General features: G+C 44.0%; 3 protein-coding genes across 5 annotated transcripts; 1 reads left to right on the top strand and 2 right to left on the bottom strand.

Annotated features, from left to right (window-relative positions):
* Positions 1–5,062: 5,062 nt before the first annotated feature.
* Positions 5,063–6,992, bottom strand: cbln20 (cerebellin 20). Its single transcript, XM_050068095.1, has 4 exons — positions 6,879–6,992; positions 6,660–6,773; positions 6,048–6,188; positions 5,063–5,937 (listed from the first exon to the last, which is right to left on the bottom strand). Exons 1-4 carry the CDS (start codon positions 6,883–6,885, stop codon positions 5,504–5,506), a joined length of 696 nt encoding a protein of 231 aa, XP_049924052.1. The 5' UTR covers positions 6,886–6,992; the 3' UTR covers positions 5,063–5,503.
* Positions 6,993–8,638: 1,646 nt separating this feature from the next.
* On the bottom strand, positions 8,639–15,059 carry ftr86 (finTRIM family, member 86). 2 transcript variants are annotated; one of them, XM_050070362.1, is made up of 12 exons: positions 14,933–15,059; positions 13,137–13,706; positions 12,681–12,776; positions 12,331–12,564; positions 12,092–12,248; positions 11,926–12,021; positions 11,747–11,797; positions 11,613–11,648; positions 11,459–11,500; positions 11,272–11,337; positions 10,975–11,177; positions 8,639–9,713 (listed from the first exon to the last, which is right to left on the bottom strand). In XM_050070362.1, the coding sequence occupies exons 1-12, from the start codon at positions 14,960–14,962 to the stop codon at positions 9,378–9,380; spliced, it is 1,917 nt and encodes a 638-aa protein (XP_049926319.1). In that variant the 5' UTR covers positions 14,963–15,059; the 3' UTR covers positions 8,639–9,377. The 2 variants fall into 2 exon arrangements, with proteins under 2 accessions (XP_049926319.1, XP_049926323.1); XM_050070366.1 differs by lacking the exon at positions 14,933–15,059 and adding an exon at positions 14,020–14,097.
* nudt8 (nudix (nucleoside diphosphate linked moiety X)-type motif 8) lies at positions 14,241–19,545 on the top strand. Of its 2 annotated transcripts, XM_050070371.1 has the most exons (5): positions 14,241–14,372; positions 15,034–15,933; positions 16,015–16,150; positions 18,011–18,088; positions 18,846–19,545. In XM_050070371.1, the coding sequence occupies exons 2-5, from the start codon at positions 15,035–15,037 to the stop codon at positions 19,029–19,031; spliced, it is 1,299 nt and encodes a 432-aa protein (XP_049926328.1). In that variant the 5' UTR covers positions 14,241–14,372; position 15,034; the 3' UTR covers positions 19,032–19,545. The 2 variants fall into 2 exon arrangements, with proteins under 2 accessions (XP_049926328.1, XP_049926330.1); XM_050070373.1 differs by lacking the exons at positions 14,241–14,372; positions 15,034–15,933; positions 16,015–16,150 and adding an exon at positions 16,229–17,422.
* Positions 19,546–19,864: the final 319 nt, after the last annotated feature.

The raw sequence follows: 19,864 nt of genomic DNA, 5'->3' as shown, positions 1-19,864 counted from the left end.
GTACAGTTTTTTTAATATATATATTTATATTACAATCAAGCCTACATCACATCATTTCAGTAGTTTTAAAAATCAACAGCTGTTACAGTGCAAAAGACATCAGAGGTTGATTAATAACCTGGCTTCCCTCAGAAAGTAATATTCATAACTGATGGGAAGTGATCTCAGGAAAAATAGCGGAGCACAAAATAATGATGACAGTGTTGTGTCGGGATGAGTGATAGTACAAATCAGACAGAGATCAAGGGCTACAAGTCGTGTTCTTCTAACAGACTCAGAAACTGTCAGTATAAGACCCACAACAGCTACTTTTTGCCATATGAATCAGTAGCGTACAGCAGGAAGCCAGTGAAAGTGTTAAAGTGGCTTGTGTTATCACAGATGAAACATCTTGCCGTCAGGAGGACTGCCATCTGGTCTCCAGCCCTCAGCTCCAGAGTCACAACAACAGTGAAACTGTCTTGCAAGTCATGGTTTTCTTGTTCGTAGAGTACAGCCACGTCCATGCCGTTGAGCTGCAGGTAGGCGCAGGCGCCAGTGATGCTACCAGCAGAACGAGGTGTGTAGATGGTGACGGAGATGCTGTAGACACCAGAGCTGCGAACGGTGAAGATACCAGTGTCCGTGCTGTAGACATTGTCCCAGTTAATGAAGACGTGTTTGTAGGTGATGATTTTTGCAGTGCTAAAGGGGCCGTAGCAGCTCATGTTTTTGTGATCGTTGAGGCCGACAGAGAAGACACTGCGGCTGGCTGTGGATGCAGAGAAATAGGAACAATCACAGTAATAAAAAGTGGATCATTTTTTTGTTTTACTGAAATATTTTGATGATGTCTGTCACCCGGTCTGTGTGGCTTGACGATGTGTTGCTCACCTTTCACAGTGTCGAGGGCCATCTTTGATTTTCTCAGCTCCTCGCTCATTAATTTGTGGGTTAGGTTGAAGAACTTCACCATCCTGTGCATCTGCTTCTTCATCAGACAGCAGCCACATGATGTCTGATCCAAAAGGCAAACTGTGCACACACACACACACACGTATAGGTGCACACATTAATACATTAGATGGCAGATGGATATGACTATGCAGAGGGGATAGACTTTTCCTTCTCAATCTCTTACCATCATGTTCTGGATAACTTGTAGTGGAATCAGGTGAGTTCCAGAAATACTGACCAGAGGCTGCATGCAGCAGACACAGCAGTACAATAGCTGTGGGAAAAGAGCAAAGGCTGATACCAATAAAACTCAGAAAAAGCATTGCATTAGTTGCCATTACTTTTCTCAGGCAATGAGCTGACTCGAAGCTACTGCTGTTTCTGTCCTTCCTTTCATTTCTTTTGAACAAGATTTGAGACTCCCTGATGAGTCACCTTCAGTCAGGACATTTCTAACCCACACTGCTTCCATTCTGTCTGACCATTCAGGAGTCCACCTTGCCTGTAATGCTTCAGCCGTCTCCCTCCTAAAAATGATGTCACTGTAGTTGCAGCTTGTATTAAGTCTCACCTCTCATGTTGATGCTGGTAAATGATGATGGCTTCACAAGGATGGGCAGTGTGTAGACTGATCATGAGACAAAAGACGTGGATATTTATTTTACTGAGAGCCCCTCCCTTGGTTTCCGTCATTTTTATTCCTCCTCTTTTGGCATTGCTCCCCCGTTTTTATTGTCCACCCTATTTGTTTTTATAACCTTATAATTGGAGTTGTATTTCTTCATCGCTAGGGGCTCTCATTTTCCTAAATCACACACAAGCAGGTACCCTCCAGGGCTTTGTTACTGATGCCACCCAGGTATCATCTATCGCCTGGGATGAGTTCAGTTCAGTTTCCTCACCAGTTGCCAAGAATCATGGTGAGCTGCATAGCTGAAATTACTTTTAAAGACAGTGTACATGATTTTTTTTAGCCTTTAATGGGGGTCTGCACCAACTGTCTGGTCCAACCACTCAGTGCATGGTTGATAACGAACATACTTGCTTCAGAGTGGAACGATAACTCTCTGTGGAGCAGCTTCACACAAAACTACAGCACTGATGTTCTTTAGGTACTGCTGAGGACTGTTATAGAGGTACCACAGAGAGTCTTATCCAAAGAGAGGAAATCTGTGGTCACTAATGACTAATGCGCAAGAGATGAGACTCGAGGGAAAAGCCATCCATACACAGCTGGTCTTGCTGTAGGAATAACTGGCTCAAAATACCACTCTGTTTGGATGCCATCCATCCAATCCATCCGTTTTCATCCGCTTATCCGGGGCCGGGTCGCAGGAGCTGAGCAAAGCACTCCAGACGTCCCTCTCCCCAGCAATGCCCCCGTCTGCCTCAGGGCCTCCCACCAGTGGGACGTGCCCAGAACACCTCCAATGGGAGGCGCCCAGGAGGCATCCTGATCAGATGCCTGAACCACCTCAACGGATCCCTTTCAACGCAAAACAGCAGCGGCTCTTCTCCGAGCTCCCTCCACATGTCCGAGCTCTTTACCCTATCTCCTAGGCTAAGCCCAGCCACCCCACAGAGGAAACTCCTTTCAGCTGCTTGTATCCCAGCCTCATTCTCATTGACCATAGTTCATGAGCTCCGTTTGGATGCCACAAGTACTCATTTATGTGCTCATATAATCAGTCAAGACAATGGCATTTATCAATGTGGATGTGAGTGGAGGCTATGATCAAATCTCACACTCGTGTTCTCAAGTTTGAGGCTGCGAGGACTTGAGGTGCAGCAGTAAATCCGGTTGAGTTGGAGAGTTGTTATTAGACCATATACTGACTGGCATCTAAGTATTTAATCACTCATCATTCACTAGCAAGGACCATGCCACAACAATATGTCGTCTAAATGTTAAATTGTATTTCTGGAGGTGTTAGTTGTTGAGGACTGGTGAATGGACACAAGCGGGTGAAGGTGAAAGAAGGATGTCTTCTGTTAGGTTGATCTAGGAGGATGTACTGGAGATTGGGCAGAGGGAGACTCAGTGTGGGGTTCCGTCTCAGGCGTTTTTCCACCCAGATGGTCAACCTCCAGTTGAGGGGAGAAGGGAAGAGAGGATGAAGGAATGTTGGTAGGTATGAGGCCGGGAGGATGATGGATGAGGGGAAGAGAAAGGGAGGATGGGTCGAGAAATCTGAGAGGTGTAGGTAGGCTTGGCAGGTAATTCGAGGTGTGGTTGAGGCGTGGCCCTGCTCCTGAACCTAAGTTAACAAATTTACTTCAATAAAAAGAAATAAATAAACCCTGCAACTGTGTAAATATTCAAATACTTGTAGCCTGTGGGTTATTACATTTTTACCAGTGTCCAGCTCAGACACAGGTGGTGTGTCTGGCTGCCACCCAAAATGGAAGCAGACTTGATTTGCCATGTGCTCCTCCATCTGGGTCAATTATAAGCTGTTATATAAATATTATATTACATGTGGGCTATAGGTCAATACATATTATAGATGTGTAAATTTAATATTCCAGCCTCAGCTGGAGTTCGATTGTCCACTGCAATGCTGTTGACTGCAGCAGTGATTTGCTTCTATATTGTGCTTTTCCAACACTTTTCAGGCTGCCAAATATAACCATTTGGTTAAATTGGACCCGGGCCATCAGTGTATCCATTTCTAGCGTCTTCTTGGCCGTATTATGTCCCTCCGTGTCATAAACTTGAGTGTCATGGCCCTGGCCGTGTTTTTTATTGTCCTCTGTTTCCCCTCCCCCTGTCTGTCTCTCTGTGTGTCTGTGCTGTGAGTGTGGCAAAACTCTCACTCTCCTGGGTTCCTGATTCCATTCATTCAACTCACCTGCTTCCTGCTGCTCACCTGAGAACCATCCAGTAATCAACCCTGCAGTATATAACACCGGCTCTCCTCTCCAGTTGTCACCAGATCGTTGAGTCTAACACTGTGGTACAGTCACACTTCAGGCTGTTACTGAATTGTGAATTCAACTTTACTTTTACCTGCCCGCCTGCCCGTCTGTTTGTTCTTGTGCCACGCTCCCAGCCAGCCGAACCCCTCCAACCTAGTTTGCTTCCCCGTCATAAACCATTCCCCTCAGCCTCCATCCCCTGGATTTTTCCCCACTGCCACATTCATTATCCTGGCAATAAAACACTTTACCACTTTCCTCCTGAGTCTGTGTTCTGCATTTGGCTTCACCTTGTTGATTGTAACACCTTAGCGGCGAGGCCTTTAAAACCAGAATGCATTGGAGTAGGATATGTAAATAACAGTTGTTTTCAGCTGCCACATTCATCATCACCCGATCAATCTTACACTGTGTTTGATGAGATAACATTTCATGAATCACACATGAACCCTATCACTGGATGATTTCTGCAGTCGGATCTGTTCTGGTTTGTACGTTAGATTGATAAATGAGGGTCTAAGAATCCACAGCTAAACTGCACATAATCAAGAGGTGCTTTGAGGTAAATGCTAATGTTAGCATGTTAGGAAGCTACCATTTGCTAATTCACACTAAACACAAAATACAGCTGAGACTGATGGGAATGTCAGTGAGAGGAATGTCACTAGTTTTGCAGGTATTTGGTCATAAATCAAAAGTATTTGACAAATGATCAAATGGTTTGATGACCTGTCCAGGGTGTACCCTGCCTCCTGCCCAGTGTCAGCTGGGATAGGCTCCAGACCCCCTCCACAAGCCCTAACAGGATAAGCAGTTTTGGAAAATAAATGAATGAATGAATGAATGACAGAGAAAAGAATTGAAGTAAAAGTATTCATTTAATCTAGGAAATGTAATGCAGCAAAAGTAAAAGTTGACAGAAATATAAAAAATCAAGTAAAGTAGTAAAGTATTATTACTTCATTATATTACACCACTGGCTGGAGGCTACATTAGAGGCTGCTGGCATTACACCCACAAATCCCTGAATGAACTGTTGTGGTTGCGATGCATTGTGGGTAATGTAGGAGCCAGGTTTTGACAAGAAATCTGATTGTGTGGGATGAAAAAATTGATATATTGTCCACTGTATGTAGACACAATGTCATAGCAGTGCAATGCCATTGTGTGCCATTGTAGAGATTTAAACAAAATACCTCATACACTATTATTTTGTTCAAAATCCTGATTTATTTATGTTTGATTTTACAGGTATATCACATATTTCCATCAATATATATCACATAAAATCAGTAAGTGACAGATTTGCAGTTACAAGAACAGACAAACTCAGATTATATGACACTAATCAGTTGTGAGTAAGTTCAGAACATGGACAATTGTGACATAGATATACAACATTTTTAAATCTTATTTCAAACATTAGAAATAAACTTAAACCTTGCTTGTGTCAAACGATAACATTAGGGTGTGAGGACAGTGGAAGATGATGAAATAAAACCAGCAAGTTGAGAGCATTGTTGGGTGAGAAAGACCAAAGAGATAAAGAGCTACAAAACACAGCTGCTGCTACGGGAATATTTCATGTATCAGACTCAAACAATGCCAGAGTTGGTACAAATCCCAGAGCAGCTACAACTTCCCTAGCTTAGTCAGTAGCATACAGCAGGAAACCAGTGAAAGTGTTATAGTGGCTGCTGTCGTCGCAGAGGAAACATCCAATGGGCAGGTTGACAGCCACCTGGTCCCCAGCCGTCAGGTGGAGGGCCACAACAACCGTGGCACTGTCCTCTTGATCTTGCATATTTTTTTCTCTGGGTCCTGCCACCACCTGGCCGTTAACCAGCAGACCGGCGCAGGCAGCCAGAGTGTTACCAGGAGAACCAGCATCACTGTAGACGGTGAGGGCAAGGCTGTAGACACCAGAGCGTGGAACAGTGAAGATACCGGTGTCCGGACTGTAGCCATCACCCAGGTTGATGAAAATATGTTTGTAGGCGATGAGCGTGTCGTCACGGAAGGGGCCAAAGCAGTTCAGTTTGTCTTCATTGGTTAGAGAGACGGAGAAGGCACTGCGGCTGGCTGGAGATGGAGAAGAGGGGAAGAGGGAAAAATGTTACACCCACTGATTGTGTTGCATGATAGAGTGTGGAGAGCTGTTCGGGTTTGTGTGTCTCATGCTCTTGTCTCACCTCTGACATTGTTGAGGATGCTCTTTGTCTTCATCAGCTCCTTCTCCAGCTCAGTGAGGCTCATGTTAAAGAACGTCTTCATCCTGTGAACCTGCTGCTGCATCAGACAGCATCCACACGATGCCTGGTCCGTAACACATGCTGAACACACAGAAATGCAGTAAGTTGCAGATGAGAACATACAGGGACGTAGCACCAAAGCCTGGGCCCCATGCGTTATCAGTTTCTGTGTGTCCCTTGCCCTTCATCTCTTGATCCATGTCTCTCAAGCACCTTTTGATTTTTACAAAGTCAAAGTTTGCTTCTGTTTCCTTTCCTTTTATTCTTTATTTGTCTTTAGGCTGAATTTAAAGATGAATCCTAGTGCTTGGCGGATGAAACCACATTGCACCTTCAGGAGCCTCAAAGAGCTTCCACTATTCTTTTACAGTCTTTCAACTGATTTATTCAGCCCATTTTTATTCAGTTACGTCACTAATTACTTAGAAAACAAAACCAAACATTTCACCCCAAGCTTTTCGAAGGCCAATGGGTAATCAGTCCCTCTCTTACCCCCAGTAGGTACTCTGATTATGTTCCATTTCATCATATATTTTCCTAAAAGTCTCTCACCGTTGTCCGCGTTTGGATCGACACTTGCACTATCTGTATTTGTACCAGATGTTTTCCAGGAATATTCAGTGGCCCGGACGAAGGCTGCTTCCAACAGGCACAGCAATACAATAGCTGCGGAGAAGAGCAAAAGCTATGTAGCACTAATCCCAAAGAAGAATCACAAAACCTGAGAATGGAAAACTTTATATCATATATCCTTGTTATATCTCGTCTCACCTCGCATGGTGATGCTGGCAGCTGATGATGGCCTCAGAAGGAGAGAAGATGTGACAGACTGATGCAGGTTTAAGCGTCATACCTATATATACTATATGTTTCCCATCAGCGTCATTCTATAGCTCCTCCCAGTTTACCCTATAGTCCACCCTTTTTGCCTTCATGTCTGTATACGTATACACCTGTATACCTTAAATCACTTCTGTTTGAGTAGGGGCTTCACACACAAACATGCACACACTCACACACACACACACACACACACACACACACACACACACACACACACACACACACACACACAGCCTCCAGGGCTTTGTGTTGTAGATGTAGGTCAGGTATCATCTGTCCTCTGCGGGAAGATGTCCACAAGGTTCAATGTTCCCATCAGCAAACAAAGGCAGTGTCTTTCCTCTGTGTTTGGGATGCCACTTGTATATTGTGGATCAAAGACAGAGTGACTTGTCAGTTTGCAACACTGAAAATCATGGGTGGATTATGAGACGATGGGTCCCTGGGCACGTATATGCAAAAGGCCCCACCACCTCTCTACATAAGAGCAAGACACACAAGCCCTTTTTAAATAGGAATTGTGCAAATTTGCAGGAAAGCCCAATCAGTCTTTTTTCAGCATTGGCAGTATAAAAACAAAATCGGGGAGTGCGGTAAAATGCCGCCTACCTACTTTTGTTTATACAGAATGCGCCTTTTTCGGGGCAATGGGGGGCGTGAGCAAGCAACAAAATGTGTTGCTCAGTGTGTGATGTAAACAGTGACGTGGGAGGGAAGCTGCGGCTGGTCAGTCCTTCAGTGATTCTCTCGTAACTCGTCCTTCACCGTCCCGGTTAATGGCCTCTTAGTTTGCGAGGGCAAGGAGGGCGCGCAATTCCTTGTCTCCCCAGTTGCTCATCTTTACAGTGTCTGTCAGGTTTGCGTTTCCCTCTTGCTACTCGCTGCTCGCTAATTCCTGCTATTAGCTGTTTCCTGTTTATCCACAGTGGCTTGCACGTGTGGCGTCATCAACAACCCCTCCCGTGGCGGATGGCCGCCTCGTTTTTTTTAAACAGAAAAAGGTTCCACCAATATGACTACCCTACAAGGTGGAAAACTGGGCACCTTGGATCAACTCGCCAATCCGGCCCTCTGTGTCTTAACGCTCGCAGTTTGCCGGCAAAATGGCCCAACATTCGCTGAAAATCTGGCAGCGTAAAAGGGACTAGAGACTCTGTAGTCTTGTGTACCTTTTTTTAGTTTTGTCTTTATTGGTTGTTTTGTGTCTTTGCAGTTCCTTCGCATCCCTTTTTGGTCAAGGCCAGGGGGGCCCTGACGCTTTGGGCCCCTGACCATGTGCCTGGTAGGCCTATTCAGTGCTGAAAATACTCTTTTTTTTATTGGCTTTATTGTTTAAAAGAGGCATAATGTGAGCTGAGATTAACATTTGCATCCATCACATCAATCCATTACATGTTGAACACTACTGCATGATTATTTTGAGTACCAGCAGATTATTAAATTCAAGACTTTGCACCCAGAAGCTATGTTATCAGTGTTCATTATATCTTCATAATTTGTTCGTAACATAACTGTTTCAATGAGGGTGGGACACAACAAGCTGTTGCCACCACATGTAAAATGAGAGATTCATTGTCCCCCTGTGAATAGTGTTGAATTACTTGAGGCGAGGCCATGCTGAAGAGTGTTTGGATCAAGACAGAAAAGACTCATAAAAACCAAGGAGAGCAACAAGTGAGGAGATGAGAATGTGAAGCAAAATAAATCTTTTATTGAACACCAATCAGGACTCTGCATTGCAGGTACATGAATAACAGTCTTAGCTACGTGAGGAGAAAGGAATGGGTGGACAAAAGGCCAATGAAGGTCAAACTGTTACAAATCAATGTGGGAATACGAGAGATGCTACAGATAACTTAAGAATGGAGGAGGGGTTAAAAGCATCCTGGTTACCTAAGAGTGAGGATCAAAGATAAGATCAGCAGGACAGAATGTGTATTGGCCTGTGTACGTGTCACACCATACTGAGGTCTACTCAAACCATCAACAACGCTTTAAAGGATCAACGTGTAGGATTTGGGCAGATGTATCGGCAGAAAGGGAATATAATATTATATAAAACCTCCTGAATGATAAACACTACAGGAGTTCTCATCAGGAGTTTTAGCTGTTCGAAATCTGCGATCCTCACCACTAGATGCTAACACATCTGCTCAAATCTTACATACTGCTCCTTTAAGAGATGTTAACATCCATCCCAAAAATATAAAGATGTATAAATGAAATGTGTGTTCGCTGCTCTTTTATTCACTTACAAAGACATCACACCAATAAAAGCTGGCGGAGAAAGAATAACATGAAAACCAGACATTCTTGAACATGTTTTTCTCTTGAGCACATTTGCTTCCTTATTAAGAAATTGTCACATGCTTCCAACCAGACTAACCGGTTATATGAAAAAACAACAGCCCATCATTCATAAACAACTCAATCCAACTGGCAAATAGTCACTGTAGACCCCACACCCCCCCAGAACCTGAACCCTGGGTACAGTGGGCCAGTGAACTGGGTCTGGTGCCGGTGGATGAGCTCAGCCTGGTTGTGGGTGATGCGGTAAAAAGCCAGAATCCCTGCATGCTGGTCCAGATAGATGCCAATCCGCCGGGCCTTGGGGGAACCCAGCAATTTTTCCTGGCTGTTGTGCCAGAAGGAGAAGCCGGTCCCGGACCAGTACAAGCTCCAGGACAGAGCGTTGTGGCCCAGACGGCTGTTGTCATCAGAACCCTTACGCTCCATCTCCTTGTAGGCCACGCCGATGGTGATCTGCATGGTGGGACAGGAAAACACTTGATTAGGAGAGGAAGCAAATCGATGTGGCTGCAAATGGCAGCGAAGGACTGTTAAAGTTCATCTTCAGTACCTAAATGTAACATGTAAATCCAACAGCTCATGTCTTCTAAATCTTTGAGGGTTCATACCCAGGGCTCAGTATTGGTATTTATTCAACATGACTAAGAGACTACAGATATGCTAGCATCTCTGTGAGGCTGTACTTAGGCACAGTGCTGCTATGAGCCAATGTCAGCATGCCAGTATGCTCACAGTAACAATGCTAAGATGCTAATGTTTAGCAGGTGTTATGTAGTGTAGTTTAGTTAGTGTCAGCATGCTAACTGAGCACGAAACACAAAGTACAGCTCAGGCTGATGGAAATGTCTTTAGTTTTGCAGGTATTTATTCAAGTAGAATTTTTAGTGTTGGACAAATTACAGTTTTAAAATGATGATGGAAAGTTAAAGGATCTCTAATTTTCATAATTAATTTAATTTAATAACAATTCATCAAATAGTTGTTGAGTAATTTCACTCAAAACCACAAATATGAACTTTGTGATAGTGCTAAAGGAAAAGTCAGGTGACTTTATCAGGATTTATCATTTAGATACCATGTGTGTCTCTACCAAATTTCATTGTACCCCAGTTGTTGTGAAATTTCAGGCTGGACTTAAGTGGATGGAGTGATTTACAGACACTAACATCCCTTAAACCAAGCTGCTAGTGTGATGAAAAATAAGAATCCACAAAAGCAGATCAGTGTTTATTTTGAATATTAAAAAGGTAAAATCTGGATTGCTTGACTCCTGATCACGCAAGGCTCTGTCTTATTGTAAACTACAATAACCAGTGACCTCTTGCAGCAGGAAATGCAACATTTTTGGGCGTGTGAGGACATAAAATCAAGATTAAAATCTGTTTAAAGTGATTAGTTTAATTTGAATCCTAAGTATATTTTGGTGAAAATCTGTAAAAACCAAAAACACTGAGTATTTGTGACATCCAAGATTAGCAAAGGGAGAGATTTTGGAGTCCAGCTTTTGTTGGACAAACTGCTGATTATTGTGACAGCAGTGTGAAGTGGTCACCTTCTGTTTTAGGCAAACAGGATGACAGTCAACAGACCCTGAATTCACAAGTCTCAGTTTGTGGTCCAGTTGAGTGATTTCAGTTTACGAAAAAAAAAGTCTTGTATGCAACACATGCCTATCCGAAACCATCCGTTTCCCCACTGATGTCTAATGATTCACCTTTGTGCCGGTCCACTCCACCTCCCAGTAGTAAGGGCTCCCTCCTAGGGGCTCTCTGCAGAGAACCTGTCTCCAGAACTGGAAGCGTTCAGGATGGTCTGGTAGGTTCAGGTTCTCAGCCCGCATTGTGGCCTTACGATCGCCATCTGACAGCTGCACGTGGCGAAACACCGTTCTGGCATCCATGGTGGGTTCAAAGCGATCTGAGGGGAGAGGATGCATCTTAGTGAGAACTCTGGATCCCCCTGAAGGCCTTGACTCTGTGTTTATATATATTATAGATTATGATGAACTCACATTTCAGCAGTTCTTCTCTTGTCTTTGGATCAGGATTAACAAGTCCCATTGTTGTTGCAGGAGGTGCTAAGAGGCAAAAAATGATATATCAAATCAGGGATCAAAGTCATTTACACCACTTTCCATTTCCTCTAAGTAGTTGATTGATTTGGAAAGGCAGCTTCTGATGCTTTTGTATTTACAGTACCTCGAGGTTGAGGAGGAGGGAAAGGTGGAGGCGGGGCTGAAGCTTCATGTCCAGAGAAATGGGGGGAGAAGAAACAAAGGAAAAAGTTAACCACATAAAATATCAACTGCATGACATCTAACATGTACACTGTTACAAGCTATCTTGTTCTTACCTTGACAAGAAGGACGTTTGGATGAATCTTTGTGTCCTGATGGGGAGAAGAAACAAATAGACTAAGAAAAATATTAACTCTGACACTTTCTAACAGCCATATTTAAATGTTTTCAGGTCCAGGAGCATCTGTACCTTGAGGGCGTGGAGGTGGCAAAGGTGGAGGGTCTGTTATCATCTCATACACTACATGAAAGAGTGGAGGAGTTGTGAGAAACACATCTTAAAGTGTCATTTTTCCACAGTTTAACAGGCAAGCAAACTTCAACATATTCTGTGCTTGTGTACCACTGAGGGATTTCAAGTTACAGTACCTGTGTTTTTTGCAGCGGCCTGACAACTGTTATCAGCTGCCGTAGTGGCCGCTGCTGCTGCACCATTGGGCACTGAAGCCACAGCGTCAGGATTCACTACAAAGAAAAGGAACGTTTTAATGTCTGAAGACGAAAGGCAAGGAGGAGAGAAGAGAAGAACACTAACCTAATGTGATGATCTTAGCCAGGCTGGCTTTGCAGACGTCCTGTATTGACTGTTGTAGCTCTTTCATGACTATGCGGACAGAGGCTACCACCGCTTCCTCCTGACTCGACTCTCCCATGGCAGCCGTCTGACCCAGCGGCTCCATGGTGAGGAAATTCTTCAGTATAAGTGACACAATATGTTAAAATTAAAAAACAGCATTGTATCGATAGTGAACCTCATGCTTAGGCTTCTTTTACCTTCAAGAAGCGGATGTGGTCCTGCATGTCGGCCAGCCTGTTCAGCTCCTCACCCCTCCAGCGCAGCGATGCCACCTCCTGCTCCAGATTCTGGATCTGCCCCTCGACCTGGCTGCCTAAGGAGGTCTCATGGATGCTGAGGGCCTCACTGACCTCGATGCCTGTTTGATTCACGTTTTTGATTAGCTCTGAGAATAAATCCATGCTCTCTTGCTCTAGAGCCTGCACTAAGGCCTGGGAGTGTACAAAGAGGAAGAGAAGAGGGCACAAAGGAATATTAGTATGTCATAAACAAGCAAGATATCAGAAATGGTGACACAGTACAGCAAGCAATCATGATTGCTACTTACCTTGTGTTGGCGGGCAGCATGTGGGAGCTCCACAAGCTTCCTCTCAGTCTCCTGGATTCTCTTCTGTATGTCAACCTGCATCTGAACAAGCTCTTTCTACACACACACACACACACACACACACACACACACACACACACACACACACACACACACACATCATCCATGGATTAGTGTAGAAGAGGCCATACACACTGTAAGACAGTAATGGACCTAGCCTGTACTTTGGGATGAGTCATTGTGATGTTACACAATATTGTGGCCTCAGAGACGAGCACTTCCACACAGGGATGCACAGGAAAAACAATTTTTTATCAGCTACATCTTCAAAATGCTACACTTGACAGCACACTTCTTGATTCCCCCGCACCTCATCTTAAACACCAAGACCAACACGAGAGACAAACATAAGCACACTGATAGCATCACCCTTTATTTGCCTTGTCCATTACATACCTGCCTCTCCTTCCTCTCTTCCTCTGGCTTAAGCACACGATGTCCCTTGTGTCCATGTTGGCAACACACCTCACACACACACTCCTTGTCGTCATGACAAAACAGGTCCAGGGGTCGGTTGTGTTGAGGGCAGGGCCTGGGCTCCACCGTGGGAAGCTGAGGGTACACACTGCCCTGTCGCGGCCCTCTATCCGGTAGGACCTCCAGGTAGATAGGCATTGATGGCTGGGCAGAGGAGCCAGCTGTGGAGGGGCTTTGCTTGAAACTGTTGGTTCTCAGTTTCTCCATCGCCTCCGCTAGCAAAGTGCTCTTGGCGAGGGAGGGTCGAGGTTTGAAGACCTGCCGACACTGGGGGCAGCTGCACTCACCCTTGCTGTCTTTCTTGTCCCAGTGGCTCTGGATACAAGCCAAGCAGTATGAATGTCCACAGGGTAGAGTTGCCGGGTCCTTCAGTGTGTCCAGGCATACTGAGCACACAAAGGTCTCCTCTTCAGGCCAGGCTGAGGCCATGTGGTGCTGGGTGGAACGGAGGAGGATGAGCTGGATTTCTTGGAGGTCACCACAAGGTTCCTGGTTTGAGTAGGAAACAGAACTACAAATATTGGTCCAAAGTGTTTTAAGTTAAAGCAACGACACCCAAAAATGGCAAAGCTGAAATGCCAGTTGACATGAAACTCATGCTGCTTAAGAACTGAGGAAGCCTGGGCTCGGGTGGGGCTGGTAAAACAGGTGAGGTGAGAAGTTTCTTTCGCTTATGTCATAGGTGCTTCCCAGTTTGCCAAATCGTATGCATCATAAATATAGCAACTTGAGATTAAAAGAGAAAAAAAAGCCAGACGTTCATGTTAGGGCTCCCTAGAAATTAATCCTATAATATAATCACCTGCTTTAGTGAAGGCCTGGTTAATGTGGAGTCCAGTTTGGGCAGACTGCTGGTTTTTCACCTCTGTAACCTGACAGTGATGTGGGCCTAAATTTGCAAACAATGAGGGATGAGGTTCTGAATTGTTTCATCAGTAAATGATAAAAGAAAAAATCTGTTTTACCTTCACCCTTTAGGCTATTTACAATAAATACAACAAGATGAGGAGCTGCTGGGAGTGTGGGGAAGTGAGTGGCGTCACCGCAGCGCAGTGAGGGCAACACTGACGCGCACGAAGCTGCCCCCCGCCATATTGAGTAGTGGAAGCCGGCTAGCTGGGCGAGAGGCCAGAAGCTGTTGATTCAACTTTCAAGGTGAGTGTTTTCCGCTCTCAAACTATATTACAAAATTAAAACGGGTCACTGGCATGTTTTCTGACTTTGTGTAGGGCGTGTCGGCTTTTTTTCTAATCCGCCGCATTTAAAGTTTAGCATCGGGCTACATTAGCCCGGCGTTGTTTTGCTAGTTTTATGCTAATATGTTAGCAAGCTAGTTAGTTTGCGTACACATCGACAGCTGATCTCAGAGCAAAAGAAGATCGTGGCAACAGCTTTTGTTAGTTTTAGTTGGCTGTGGAAAAGCCCCAAAAGCTAATGTCTTCACGTATTGCGATTATATACAGATGTGTTAACGTAGCAAACAAAACACAGCTAAGCTAGCTCGCTAGCCGCAGTAACGTTAGGTAGTAATTTAAAGTTTGACAGCAACTGAAGTTAGCATAGAGAAACTTAGGGACAAAAAAGCTAAACTTTGTGAGTGTAAAGAATTTAAGTTTGGCTGAAATACGAGCAGCTTTGAGCTGATATTGACGCTAACATTTTCATTCAGACGTGATCACTCCTGTAGGTGGAGCCATGTGACATTTATCATTCACCTGAGCTTTGAGAGAATCCAAACTGAACATACACTCATATGCTGGTGTATTTGTCTGATGAGCAAAACGAGCCTCATTGCTGCTCTCTGTTTCTTTTACAGGATGTTTAGGGCCCCCCAGGTCCTGATTTGGTCCTGTCCCACTAGGCCATTGTTGCTGTTGAGGGAATCCCACCTCTCTGCTTTCTGTAAACACACTGCTGCTGGATGGCAGGGCTCAAGAGATGTCAAGCAAAGGAGATACGAGGGGATCTGTGGAAGTAAGGAGGGCTCGTCATTGTCTACAGAGACTGCATCCCGTTCAACACAGCTGTCTTCATCCAACTCAGGCTGTGACAACCTGAGACGGAGAGAGTTTCAAAACCACCCATCCAATGTCATTTTGTCCAGCCATCATCACTCTGCTCAGGTTTTTGCCGCTGCAAAGGCCAGACGAGCGTCTGACTTTTGGAAATGCACTGTAGCGGAAGATTTAGGTCTAAGCGTCAAAGCTGCAAGTCCTCACCAGGACTGTTTAATCAACACAACTTGCCTTCAGCCCTGGGAAAGGCCTTGGGACGTTTGCCAACCTTCACTCCGTTTCACCAATAAGACTCGGTGTAACCTTCAAAGCCATTTATACTGCAGACAGTACTTTGTTAGACCCTTCAGCTCATCGACACATACAGCATGTGTTTCGAATCACTTTCACAGTAGACAACAACACTCAAGCAACTTTTCTCAAATAAACAGAGCAGTTCATCAAGCTGCCCCTTGCATAGCAGAAGCCTGGAGAGACTGTCTATCCCTGGAGAATGAAAACAGGTGTCGACAGAGCCTGGGGCCCAACTTGAAGCTGTACGAGGTGGACAAGGGGAAAAAGGGGGCAAGTCAGAGCCAGGGAAAGAACCAAGGGAGATGGGCATCAGTCCTGGTCTCGCTGTGCTCTGTTGAGGGGGAGCCAGCGTTTCTCTTCACCCTGCGCTCCAGCACACTGAAGGGCAGGCACAAGGGAGATGTCAGGTAAGTGGCAGGCTAGGAGCTAAATAAAAAAAAAATGTCATGAGGAGTTCTGTATCTGTCCTCACTTCCAGTCATTTGCAGCTTTGCAGGAGGAAAGAGTGATCCATCAGACAGAGATGATGTGGTGGTGACGGCTTTGAGGGAAGCCAGGGAGGAGCTGGGTGTTTCTGTGGCAGCAGAGAAGGTCTGGGGCCTCTTGAAGCCTCTCAGGGACAGGGTGAGTGCAAGTGCTGTCAAGAGTAAAATTACACCACTTCTAAATTTTTTAAATTGATTTTAAAATGCCAAGATGGAGTTATGGTTTATTAATGTATGGAGGGTATTGTAAAACTGTGAAGGTGTGCCACTGATTGCACCTTGTTGGAAAAACTGCTATTTTCTTTTATCCATTTGTTTTGATTGCAATTTTGTTTCTTTATTTAATTTTCATTAGCTTTGAATAGTGGTTAAAAAGTCTTAAATAGTGCTGCAAGTAACAATTATTTTATTGGCAATAAATCTGTAAGGTTTTTTTAATTTTTTTTTTTTAACAAATCGTTCACTGTGTAAACGATTACTAAAAGTAACCCTCCGTTCATTCATTCATTTTCCGTAACGGCTTATCCTGTTAGGGGTCGTGAGGGGGCTGGAGCCTATCCCAGCTGATATTGGGCGAGGGATGCGGTACACCCTAGACAGATCGCCAGACTATCATGCGTTTTTTTGCATTTGGTTTGCAATCGGATAGCGGTTACCCACATACATTTATACCTGGTAGTAATGTGTCTCTGGTGTCCGCATCCAGGTCCGTTTGCTATCTGATCATGCTCCCTTCCGCTGACGTCACATCCTCCTCTTCTTCATCTGCAAACATTTCCAGCAGCAGACTACAATGTCATATCCTGTGCACCGCAATAACAACAACAACAACAACAAGATGTTAGCTGCCCGTGAAGTCGCGTTATTGTATGGACCCCTTTGTCGGACCAAATGGAGTGCAGACACTTCGTCTCACCGTGACTACATCCTCTACTATCATCCGTGTTTTCTTTTTCTTGGCAGTCGCTACCCAGTGAGGGTTGTTGTTGTAGTTGTCTTCTTCCTTCTTCCTCTGTCCAGCTGACGTACCTTGCTTACATATTTTCCCCCACGGAGATGTTACATGTGGATTGGAGATGCATTTGCATTTACACTTGCGTTCGATGTGGTCACAATGCGTCCCTGACCACCTTCAGAAGTGGTTTGGCAGATTGGATAACAATCCGTCCTCAATGCGGTTCGAGTGTATTTACACCTGTTAACCTAACATGCATTTCTTTGGACTGTGGGAGGAAGGTGGAGAGCCCAGAGAAAATCCACGCTGACACAGGGACAAGATGCAAACTCCCCATCCCGGTTCAAATCAGGAAACCTCTTGCTGTGAGGCGACAACGCTAACCACTGCAGTACCGTGCTGCTGAAAAAAGAAATGAAATTGTAGATAATGCTCATCACAACTAACGAGCTCAAGGTAAAATTGCTTGTTTAGTCTGACCAGCTAACCAAAGCCCCAAAATACTCTGTGTACGATGACACAACAGAGATAAATCACTCAAACGCTTATTAATTATCTGAATGGTTTGAGTAATTTTCTGCCATCTGCTTACTTGATAAGTTGATAAATTGTTCCAGCATTAGCCTCGAGTTAAGCCTAATTAGGCCCACAGTACCTTCTTTTTTATGTCCACTACTACACAGGCTTTGTTTTGTCATAAAGTTAGGCCACAGATGAATCTATCATGATAATAATGAAAAAAAGTTAAGTGTTTTGTGTAACTTAAACAGACAGACACTAATCATCATGTCAGAACTTGACCATTTTGACCCTTTTGTATCAAGTCTACCATCTTCTTCTGCAATAGGGGACCACAAGGGAAATAACCTCTAAGGCTTTTTTTTGTGTATTTTAATCCTCAGCAGTTTTAAATATCTTTATACGGAGTCTGTCGTTGTGATTAGCCTGTCATGTATGTTTTAATTTTCAAACAAATCCATCTGACCAACTGACTTGTTAGTGTTGGATTCTGATGCTGTTTGTGTCTTTCGTCTTTCTCACCAGTCGGGGATGCTGGTCGCTCCTGTGCTGGCAAACCTCGGCCCCATAGAGGAGTTGTCCTTCAAACCAAACCCTGGAGAGGTATATTCATTTATTTTCAGCACTTCTATGTTTTATATCCTCTTGAGAGAGGCAGATTTTCACATGTGTAAATAACTTGGGACTTTGTTTCTGAACATTGTTGAGATTAGAGCTGGCTCCGACTAAGAATTTCTATAGTTGACTAATAGCTGTCATTTAGGTCCATTAGGTGACTAGTCGATGTTTACGATATTAATTTAATTATTAAATTACATATTTTGGGCGGGGCAACACAGTGGTTTGGATTTTCTGCCTGACATGTTATTAACTAGCCTGTGGAATAACCACAGGTACCAGCCCTGGAAATTAGGGGCCGTACACTTGCTGTGTCTTTAACTGCCTTGAAAACACGATGCCTTTCTTGTGCCAGCTTTTAAGAGCGCATCGGCAGGTTGTGTCTGAGGTTGCTATGCAACCGTAACAAGCACAGTATCATAGCCGATTTACCTGAAATCCTGAGTGTTTGGTCAGGTATTAGGCCCTAATAAACACTAGAGGTATATTATGGTCAGTCTACTTAAGTATTGCTCTGTCACCAGATGATCTCTCGGGGTGACTTTGTTTCAAATCAGAGTTTTAAAGCAGCATACAGCTTTTATCATCTGTTCATTTGTTCTCAATAATCTCTTCTGTTTTTTAAACTATCAGAGTAAAAATACAAATCAATAGATAGGTAAAACATTTACTTTAAAACACTCCACTTCTCTGGTTGGTTACGGTTTAGGTCCAAAATTATAACCAGTGTTTTCCTCCCCAGGTGGAGGAGATTTTCACCCTGTCTTTGTCCCACCTGTGCAACCCTCAGAACCGCGGCTACACACACTTCCGCGTCGGCGACAAGTACGGCTACACCCTTCCAGTGTTTTGTAATGGGAAGCATCGAGTGTGGGGCCTGACAGCTGTGGCCCTAGACCATACCCTGAAACTCATTGTCCCTTCGTAGCAGCTCGGTCGTGGTTTCTCTACAATCTACAGTGCACTTAGCACTAAAGCACATATGTGACTCAAAGATTTGACAAATGTGCAATCAAGCTTTGTGTAGCAAACTCTCGTCAGGAATCAAGTGTGAATACTTAATATTTTCATACATCCACTCTGAAGTTATGAAGGGAAAATTCCTTTCCTGTCAGAAGGATTTTTCCTTGTGTGCACTTTCTGAGCCTCGTGTGTGTGTATAAGAATCTCTTGAACGGACTGTGTGTATAAAGAAGGTGGCCAGCTGTGATGATGTCACTGATACAGAGCAGGTGTTGGCAGTCTTTGTAGATCTGATGTGGAGTAACAACATCAAAAAGCAGTGCCAACACACCTAATTATAACTGATTCTTACCTGAACATTATCAGTAGCTAATGTATATCTATATAAATATTATGGACCGCTTTAATTTCAAATGCTTTCAAATCCTTTTCCAATTAAACTTGAAATGTTCTGTTACCAATTAAATCGATTTCAACAAGTTGATCAGTCACTGATATATCTTTTCCTTTTCCAGTTTCACACGAGTGTTTGTTACATTTTATAATGTGGGCTCAGTAAAGCACAGCTTTAACAGAGATCATGGTTTCCAGTGTCAATCAGCTGATTCAGGTCATTTGATCTCGCACTAGGTCAAATCTGGACTGTCATAAACACTTAAATGATATAAGCACATCAACATTGACAAGGCAATAAAGTTTGTTTTATTCTCTCTGTATTCATTCTTTCGTTAAAGGTGAGATCTGTTATCACATGATTTGACATCAAAGCAATAAATAGTGCAAAAAGACAGCGAACAA

Source organism: Epinephelus moara, chromosome 2, assembly GCF_006386435.1.
Source record: "Epinephelus moara isolate mb chromosome 2, YSFRI_EMoa_1.0, whole genome shotgun sequence".
NCBI classification, from domain to species: domain Eukaryota; kingdom Metazoa; phylum Chordata; class Actinopteri; order Perciformes; family Serranidae; genus Epinephelus; species Epinephelus moara.
Note: the sequence above shows the minus strand (reverse complement) of the source record. Positions and strands in the feature narration are given on the sequence as shown.

Coding starts and splice junctions, on each gene's coding strand:
- cbln20 (XM_050068095.1), bottom strand. Junction 6,189..6,659: donor CGATCCAAACGCGGACAACG/GTGAGAGACTTT, acceptor CTGTGTGTTCAG/CATGTGTTACGGACCAGGCA. Junction 5,938..6,047: donor CATCCTCAACAATGTCAGAG/GTGAGACAAGAG, acceptor CTCCATCTCCAG/CCAGCCGCAGTGCCTTCTCC.
- ftr86 (XM_050070362.1), bottom strand. CDS start 14,962: ATGTTCAGTTTGGATTCTCTCAAAGCTCAG. Junction 11,338..11,458: donor CCCTCCTCCTCAACCTCGAG/GTACTGTAAATA, acceptor TTTGCCTCTTAG/CACCTCCTGCAACAACAATG. Junction 11,178..11,271: donor AAGAGAAGAACTGCTGAAAT/GTGAGTTCATCA, acceptor CTCTCCCCTCAG/ATCGCTTTGAACCCACCATG.
- nudt8 (XM_050070371.1), top strand. CDS start 15,035: ATGTTTAGGGCCCCCCAGGTCCTGATTTGGTCCTGTCCCACTAGGCCA. Junction 15,934..16,014: donor AGGCACAAGGGAGATGTCAG/GTAAGTGGCAGG, acceptor AGTCATTTGCAG/CTTTGCAGGAGGAAAGAGTG. Junction 16,151..18,010: donor TGAAGCCTCTCAGGGACAGG/GTGAGTGCAAGT, acceptor CTTTCTCACCAG/TCGGGGATGCTGGTCGCTCC.